Here is a 9389-nt window from a genome sequence, read left to right as displayed (position 1 = left end):
ATAGTAGTAGTAGAGGAGAGGAGGGGGAGGAGGAAAGGGAGAGGGAGGGGAAGGATGGGAGGGGGGAGGAAAAGATTGAACTGATCACTATTAACAGTGATACTTGTCATGTCCCTCCCCTCCTTTCTAACCCACCACACTCCCTCTCCCACAAAGCCCCAGGCAACTGTCCCCCCCCCAGAGAAGAGTGAGCAGCTTTCCTTCATCCCCTCCCCCCCATTACAAACTCTTTGGATTGACCCAACTCCGTGGGACCCCCCCCCCAGGATGCCTCGTGGACGGAGGCGTTTGTGGGCCTCACCCCAAGCACCCGGAAACCATGCACACCCCCACGGCCGGACCCACCATTCTTCCACAGCTCGTCCCTTCTCTACGGCTTGCATGCAATGCACGGGGGGGGGACGGGGACCCCGGCCTCTGCCCTCAAATGGCCATCAGTGGGACGCAGCCCACCCCCACCCCACCTTCGTGGCACACCATGGGCGCCACGAACGTCCAGCGCTTGGCTTCCGGGTCGTACACTTCGACCGAGCTGAGGTTGGACTGTCCGTCGTAGCCGCCCACGGCATACAGGCAGCCGCGGTTGGCCACCAGAGATAGGCGGCTCCGCCGGGTGTTCATGGGCACCAGGAGGTCCCACTGATCGGCCGCTGAATTGTAGACCTCGGCGACGCTGAGGAAGGCCGAGCCGTCGTAGCCGCCGCAGACGAAGAGCTTGCCGCCGAGGGAGGCGGCCCCGTGCCGGCACCGCTTGTTCGACATGCTGGCCGCGCTGTGCCACGAGGCGGTGTACGGATTGTAGAATTCCACCTGGAAGCAAGGACAAGAGCACAGGTCAGCCAAGGAGAGCCGGACAGAAAGCCGGAGATGACCCAGGGGCCAATAGGAAACGGGGTGGGCCACTTTGAGACCAGACAAGGCCTCAGACGCAGATCGGAACAGAGAAAGACTGAATTATGGACGTCTTCACGCCCTGCCTTCCTTATTAATAAATAATTTGGGATAACGAACATCTCTAATACGCCTTCCGTCTCCTATTTTCCCCGAATAAGAACTCTGTGAGGTGGGTTGGGCTGAGAGAACATGAGTGGAACTAGAACTTCCCATCTCCTGGTGATTGGCCCACAGTCATCCAGCCGGCTTTCAGGCATAAGGTGGGACTAGAACTCACAGCCTCCCAGTGATTGGCCCAAAGTCACCCAGCTGGCTTTCATGCATAAGGTGGGACTACAACTCACCGTCTCCTGGTGATTGGCCCAAAGTCAGCTGGCTTTCATGCCTAAGGCGGGACTAGAACTCACCCTTTCCTGGTGATTGGCCCAAAGTCACCCAGTTGGCTTTCATGCCTAAGGCGGGACTAGAACTCACCCTCTCCTGGTGATTGGCCCAGTCACCCAACGGCTTTCATGCCTAAGGCGGGACTAGAATTCACCCTCTCCTGGTGATTGGCCCAAAATCACCCAGCTGGCTTTCATGCATAAATTGGGACTAGAACTCACAGCCTCTTGGTGATTGGCCCAAAGTCACCCAGTTGGCTTTCATGCCTAAGGCGGGACTAGAACTCACCGTCTCCTGGTGATTGGCCCAACGTCACCCAACGGCTTTCATGCCTAAAACGGGACTAGATCTCCCCATTTACAACTAATCCCTAAATAAATAATAAACAACAGAATAATAAGTTACACTACTTAATAAACACGTTTGCTTTAACTCCTCAGTTGCAGAAGTTTATGAAAACTGGAATCACAATAGCTTCATCCTTTGGAGAAATGCTGGTTTTTAACAGAATAACACAGTTGGAAGGGATCTTGGAGGTCTTCTAGTCCAGCCCCCTATTCAAGCAGGAGACCCTTACAGAATCATAGAATGACAGAGCTCGCAGGGACCTTTGAGGTCATCTAGTTTAGCCCCCTGCTCAATCAGGACACCCTATACCATATACTATACTCTTCCTAAAAACCTCCAATGTTGGAGCACCCACAATTCCTGCAAGCAGTGATTATTGGGGCAGGCCAGAAATAAACCATAGTCCAAAACCTGGACTTACGCTGTTGAAGATTTGCAAGCCATCGTGTCCGCCGGAGACAAAGATGCGGCCTTCGAAGACGGTGACGCCGGCTGCGCTGCGATTGGAGCTCATGGGCGTCACCACCGTCCACCTTCAGAAGGGTCAGCGAAAGGAGACGTCAGGGGGAAGTTGCGTTAGTGGCACACACGTCTCACAAAAGGCATTCGGGAATACTCACTGGTCTGTCTCGGGCGAATAGGCCTCCACCGAGTTCAGAGAAGAGGTGCCGTCGTAGCCCCCACAAACGTAGATCTGTTCGTCTAAGACTACGGTTCCCATCGCACTGAAGTAGGACAGAAAGCAGAGATTTCAGAATGACTGACTTTATCAGCACACTTTAAAGCAGGGTGGCTCAACCTCGGCAAATTTAAGAGGGGTGGGCTTCGACTCCCAGAATCCCCCAGCCAGCCATGCTTTAAGAGGGGTGGGCTTCCACTCCCAGAATCCCCCAGCCGGCATGCTTTAAGAGGTGAGGACTTCAACTCCCAGAATCCCCCAGCCAGCCATGCTTTAAGAGGGGGGGGACTTCCACTCCCAGAATCCCCCAGCCGTCATGATTTAAGAGGGAAGGACTTCGACTCCCAGAATCCCCCAGCCGGCATGCTTTAAGAGGGGAGGGTTTCCACTCCCAGAATCCCCCAGCCAGGCATGCTTTAAGAGGGGAGGGTTTCCACTCCCAGAATCCCCCAGCCAGGATGCTTTAAGAGGCCTGGACTTCAACTCCCAGAATCCCCCAGCCGGCATGCTTTAAGAGGAGTGGACTTACACTCCCAGAATCCCCCAGCCGTCATGATTTAAGAGGGAAGGACTTCGACTCCCAGAATCCCCCAGCTGGCATGCTTCAAGAGGGGAGGACCTCCACTCCCAGAATCCCCCAGCCAGGATGCTTTAAGAGGCCTGGACTTCAACTCCCAGAATCCCCCAGCCGGCATGCTTTAAATGGGGAGGACTTCAACTCCCAGAATCCCCCAGCCAGCCATGCTTTATGAAGGGAGGACTTCCACTCCCAGAATCCCCTAGCTAGCATGCTTCAAGAGGTGAGGACTTCCACTCCCAGAATCCCCCAGCTGTCATGCCACCCCCCCCACGCACCTCCGTTTGCTGTTCATGCTGCCCACCCTGGACCAGGAGTCGGTCTCAGGGTTGTACACTTCCACGGTGCTCAGCCGCCACTGCCCGTCGTATCCTCCAATGGCGTACAAGAGTCCGTTCAGCACGGCCACGCCCACACGGCTGCGGGCCGTCATCATTGGCTGGCACTTCTCCCACTGGTTGGCCACGGGATCGAAGACCTCCACCACGTTCAGGGAGTCTCCTGCATAGAAATTTGCTGCTGGCGTTTTAAAAAGCGATCGGCAAACCTGCCCTTTTACGTAACTATTATTAACTCTCTAGAATAAGAAAGCGTTATCGGCAGTCCTCTACTTACGACAAAATACAGGCCCCAAATTTCCCTTGCTAAGCGAGACAGTTGTTAAGTGGGCTTTGTCTCATTTTACCATAGCTGCTAAGTGAATCCCTGCAGTTGTTAAGGGAGCAGCACAGTTGTTAAGCGAATCCGGCTTCCCCCACTGACTTTGCTTGTCAGAAGGTCGCAAAAGGGGATCACGTGAACCCGGGACACGGCGACCGTCGTAAATACGAATCAGTTGCCTGGCGTCAGAGTTTTGATCACGTGATTCTGGAGATGCTGCAGCGGCTCTGTGAAAAGTGGCCCTGAGTCCCCTTTTCAGGGCTGTTGTAACTTCAAACAGTCACTAAACAAACAGTTGCAATTCGAGGACTATCTGGATTTCAATTCACACAGTCTTCCACTTATAACTAGTCACTTAATGACTGCTCTAGGTTATGTCCTTCCTGAAAAAGGGGGACTACGATCAGTTCCATAGTTGTTATGTGACCACACTTTTGGCACTCAGCACTGGGTGACTTTGGGCCAATCACCAGGAGACTGGGAGTTCTAGTCCCGCCTTAGGAAGGAAAGCAGACTGGGTGACTTTGGGCCAATCACCAGGAGACTGGGAGTTCTAGTCCCGCCTTAGGAATGAAAGCTGACTGGGTGACTTTGGGCCAATCACCAGGAGATGGTGAGTTCTAGTCCCGCCTTAGGAATGCAATCTGGCTGGGTGACTTTGGGCCAATCACCAGGAGACTGGGAGTTCTAGTCCTGTCTTGGCCAGTTTAAGACTTGTGGACTTCAATNATCACCAGGAGACTGGGAGGTCTAGTCCCATTTTAGGGATGAAAGCCGGCTGGGTGACTTTGGGCCAATCACCAGGAGAATGGGAGGTCTAGTCCCGCCTTAGGAATGAAAGCCAGTTGGGTGACTTTGAGCCAATCACCAGGAGACTGGGAGGTCTAGTCCCATTTTAGAAATGAAAGCCGGCTGGGTGACTTTGAGCCAATCACCAGGAGAATGGGAGTTCTAGTCCCATTTTAGAAATGAAAGCCGGCTGGGTGACTTTGAGCCAATCACCAGGAGAATGGGAGTTCTAGTCCCGCCTTAGGCATGAAAGCCGGCTGGGTGACTTTGGGCCAATCACCAGGAGGCTGGGAGTTCTAGTCCCAATTTATACATGAAAGTTCTAGTCCTTGTTTTTATCCAAAACTGATGTTCACTTCCAGGTCTTGAGAAAAACAGAAAAACACCCCATTAAGATGTCCTCAATGATTGCAGCATTCACTTAATGACAGCAGATCATGGTGACTCGCTTAGCGACTGCTGCTGCAAAAAAAAAGTCACTAAACTCAGATCGATCCAGGGAGGAGCTGCTTTAGGAATGTCATGACTAAAGACCTTAACCGGCAGGCTTTGTTAGTGGTCGTTGAGGATTGCCTGTCTGGGGGGGGTGACGGGGGACGGAATTGAAAGTTACCTGCCGAGTTGAGTCCTCCCACGGCGTAGATCAAGTCGGCGATGGACGTGCAAGAACGCGGCTGTGTCTTGAAAGGGAGGAGAGACGGACGGCACTCTGGCATCAGGTGGAAGTCTTTGGCCTCATCCACGAGGTCCCTAAGACAGAATAAGAGATTTGGAAGGGACTTCGGAGGTCATCTAGTCTGACCCCCTGCGCAGGCAGGCAGATCTTTACAGAATCACAGAATTGGAAAGCACCTCGGAGGTCATCTAGTCCAGGCCGCCTGCTCGAGCAGGAGACCCTTACCGAATAACAGAGTTGGAAGGGAACTCGGAGGTCATCTAGTCCAACCCCCTGCTCAGCCAGGAGACCCTATCCTATTCCGGACAAGTGGCTGCCCAGTCTCTTCTTCAAAACCTCCAGTGAGGAAGCAAAGAAGAAAGCTGAGCCAAATAGATGAATAAAATTCTTGTGCGGCCTTCATAAAACCTTAGGTGGAACCCTTGAGATCATCAAGGCCAACCCCTATATACCATGCAGAAATAGGATTAAAACATCCATGAGGATGAAAATGGGTGCCTTCTGATTTAAAATACAAAGATGCAAATTTAGAAAGACCAGCATTTTGTTGTATACGAAATGCTGGTCTTTTAAAATTTGCATTGGCCCACTTCCTGTTCCGGCAAGCAGTGCAATCAGCTGAGAGATTCGGGATGCCGAGCTCTTCAGCTGAGTTTCTTCCTGTTTGGGGACCCTAAATGGGCCAGAAGCCGCCCCGGAGAGGTGGCAATGAAGGAAGGTAGTCCCAAGGTCCTAGGAGAGACGGCGGTCTCTTCGATCGGTCCAAGAGAAGCCACCCAGAAACCAACAGGAGAAAGGCTAGCTAACTCCATTGTCTAGCCCAGTGGTTCTCAACCTTTTTAATGCCGCGACCCCAACCGGTCGTAAGTCGAGGACTAAACCGGTCGTAAGTCGAGGACTAAACCAGTCGTAAGTCGAGGACTAAACCGGTCATAAGTCGAGGACTACCCAACCGGTCGTAAGTCGAGGACTTTCCCTGCCCAGGAGCGCCGCGCATGCGTGGTTCCGCCCCCTGCGCCGGCCGAGGCGTAGCTGGCAAGCGGCAGAGACGGAGCAGGCCGATCACCAGCTGGCCCAGCCCAAGGGAGGTAAGGCACCCACCGGAAAAGGGAAAATAAAATGGCGGACAGCCTTGCTTGGCGACCCCCATGAAATGGTCGATCGACCCCAAATGGGGTCCCGACCCATAGGTTGAGAACCACTGGTCCAGCCCCAGCTGCAAGCAAACGGAAGTCAAAAAGCTCTACTTAAGCTGATTGTAAACAGTGCGTTTGAAGCTGGGTAAGAACTGATTTTCTCTATCCTACTTATTTTCCTGAAAATGAGAACTCCCAAGAAGCAAAAATACCTCCGAGAGTGAAAAAGAGAGGGATTTCCTCCCCCGCTTTTGGCTATTGGAAGCTGCGAATCTAACTCTTTAAGGAGGAAAAAGACTAGAAAGAACTGAAAAATGATCAACGCTGACACCTACTGGTGGATGAGGACTATAAAATCTCTGCCTGTGGCCTTCAAAGTCTTAATAAACACAGCTGCTTAGATAAAGTGATATTTACAGAAACAATGGATATTTTACAAGAGGAAATATATGATACGCTGCAATCCATTCAAAGGACAATGATCTCAAACCACAAAGAAATACAAAATAACTTTGAACGTATAAATCAACTTATCTCCAATTTAAACCCTCAGGAGAACACAGCAGAGATGATTGAATATAAATTTGAGGAAAAAGATTTAAAGATGGACTTTCACAAAATAAAAGAGTATGATTTTAATTCAAGTGGAAGAAAAGACAACTTAACATCACAAAACAAATTTGAAGACAAGAGAAAGGATTCGACGAAGAGACAAAAAGTGACAAAAGAAGTGGAGAGAAAAGGAAGGAAAAAGATTCCTAAGAAGAAGAAGAGGGCAAATGCTCATGACAGAGACATTGATTTACTTTCTACATCTACAGCAACACCTACGATCATATGGGAAAACCTTTTGATCCAGCAAAGTACATTGATTAAGAAAGATTCTGGGCAAAGAAAAAAGATTAAGAAGGAAACCAAGAAAATAGATGATGGGACATATCAGAGAGAATACTTAAAAAAGAAACATGTGTTTGAATATGGTTAAAGAAATAGAAAAAATTTGAAACACACCACTCTAAGAGGGATGAGATGTTTTAGATACTTAAATGTGACTGAATTCAAGAAAAGTGTATATATATATATGCTTTGAATCAGAGTTAAGGGATTGGATGACTAGACCTATTGAATAGAATGTCTAAAGATTAAATATATTTTTAACTATAATTAAAAAGAATAAGAAATTTGAGAAAATAAATACTATTAATCTAGGAGGGATATATATTCTAAGTACTATGTTATTTCTTATGTTCCGTTACTCCTGCTTTCTTCTCTTTTTTATTTTTTATTTCTTTTTCATTCTTCTTCTTTTCCCCTTTCTTTTTACTCTTTTATCCATTACTTAAGAAACGTAAAAATGTGAGATGGCTTATATGGAAAAAATAGAATTAAGTCTGTCAATGTAAATGTAACTAATCGCTGAGAAAACCTTTACCAGTAAGAATATTTAGAATTTGGCGGGAGAAATTATTATTATTATTTTATTATTTATTCAATTTTTATCCCGCCCTTCTCCTTACGGACTCAGGGCGGCTAAATAAACTAAAATAAGGATTGTAACAGGATCGATGATAAGGCAATCCAAATGACTGAAAAGAAAAGAAATGTATTAATACGATGATTATTTTTTAGGAATATTGGAAAAATTATATACTTAATTGTCATTTATTAAAACAATAAGAATTGTATTAATGTTTGCAAAAAAGGATGTTTCGGGGAAAAAGGAATCAACTAAAATTAATATATGGAATACAGACTATAGAAATCAATTGTTAAGGAGTGTTTTTACAAATGTAACCAAGACAGCACACTGTTTACCAATTATTGAGTGACTTATGCTTGTAAAAAAATTAATAAAAAATATAATACAAAAAAAAAATTGCATTGGCCACAACTGAGCCCAAAATTTCTGTGGCTAAGTGAGACAGTTGCCAAGGGAGCTTTGCTACCCATTTTACGACCTTTCTTGCCACCATTGTTAAGTGAATCACTGCAGTTGTGAAGTTAGTCACGTGGTTGTGAAGTGAATCCGGTTTCCCCCGTTGACTTTGCTTGTCAGAAGGTCGCAAAAGGGGATCATGTGACGCCAGGGACGGTGTGACCGTCGTAAGTATGCCAAGCATCCGAATGTAAATCATGTGACCGTGGGGGAACATGAAAAATGGTCACAACTCACTTTTTCACAGGCCACTGTTAGTTCGAATGGTCACTAAATGAATTGTTGCAAGATGAGGACTACCTGTATACAAATATACTGTATACTAAGAAGTAAATATAGCATATAATATTTGCTATCTATACCGTACAACATATACGAAACGCTTCTATCCTCCCATAGTTTGCCTTGCAATAATTTCTTAATGCATCCAGATCGTGTTCAGTTATGCATTTTGCTGGTATTGTTACGGAGGGGATTTTAATACCGATTTTAATAGCAAATTATTTCAATATTTTAACAGCGCAGTAGCGAGTAATAATAAAACCAACGCCACGAAAAACACAGCAGGAGCAGACAGCCCTGAATGCCGAATGCCTTCCGTTTTAAATCAAGGCCCCTGAATTATTTATTTAGCCCACGTCAACCATGGCAAGAATTCCAGCAGAGTGCCACGGGAAATCGTCACCAAAGGAGTCTGAAAGGGAAACTGAGGCACACGATTCCCGTAGCTGACCCTGGGCTAAAAACCCCAGAGCGCTCGAAGCAAACCAAAGGCTCAAGGAATTGTAAAGTGGAAGGAAATTTGTTCACGTTCCCCATCAATTCGGTTTCAGAATTACAGGCACAAACTGCACTCGGAGGCCGGTGGGGCCCGGCTGATGGCGGAGACCTCGAGAGATTGGTAAAAAAATACGGGCAGTCCTCGACTTACGATCACAATTCAGCCCAACATTTGCGTTGCTAAGCGAGACAGTTGTGAAGTGAGATTTGCCCCTCTTTGACAAACTTCCTGGCTATGATTGTGAAGTGAACTAGTGCAGTTGTTAAACTAGGAACCCGGTCATTAAGTAAATCTGGGATCAAGGACTTACCAGTATGGTGTACTGGGAAGAACATTAACAGGGCCACAAGATCCTCCCTCCCTCCCTCATGTTCTTCCTCCCTCCCTCCCTTTCTTCCTCTTCCTTCTTCCCTCTCTTCCTCCATCAATCCCTCCATTTCTTCCTCTGACCCCCTTTCCTTCTTCCCTCCCTTCCCCTTTCCTTCCTTTTTTCTTCCATCCGTCCCTCCCTCCCTCCTTTTCCTTCCTC

General features: G+C 47.9%; 1 protein-coding gene across 1 annotated transcript in view; it reads right to left on the bottom strand.

Moving 5' to 3' along the window:
* Positions 1-423: 423 nt before the first annotated feature.
* Positions 424-9389, bottom strand: part of KLHL18 (kelch like family member 18) — a 29134-nt gene continuing 20168 nt past the window's right edge. The window contains exons 6-10 of the mRNA XM_029283804.1: positions 4945-5081; positions 3161-3383; positions 2247-2351; positions 2048-2159; positions 424-810 (exon numbers count right to left, since the gene is read on the bottom strand). Coding sequence (XP_029139637.1) covers positions 424-810; positions 2048-2159; positions 2247-2351; positions 3161-3383; positions 4945-5081 — 964 coding nt within the window. The remainder of the gene's footprint in view (positions 811-2047; positions 2160-2246; positions 2352-3160; positions 3384-4944; positions 5082-9389) is intronic.

This window comes from Protobothrops mucrosquamatus, unplaced genomic scaffold (assembly GCF_001527695.2).
Source record: "Protobothrops mucrosquamatus isolate PMUCROS unplaced genomic scaffold, P.Mucros_1.0 scaffold235, whole genome shotgun sequence".
Lineage (NCBI taxonomy): Eukaryota > Metazoa > Chordata > Lepidosauria > Squamata > Viperidae > Protobothrops > Protobothrops mucrosquamatus.
Note: the sequence above shows the minus strand (reverse complement) of the source record. Positions and strands in the feature narration are given on the sequence as shown.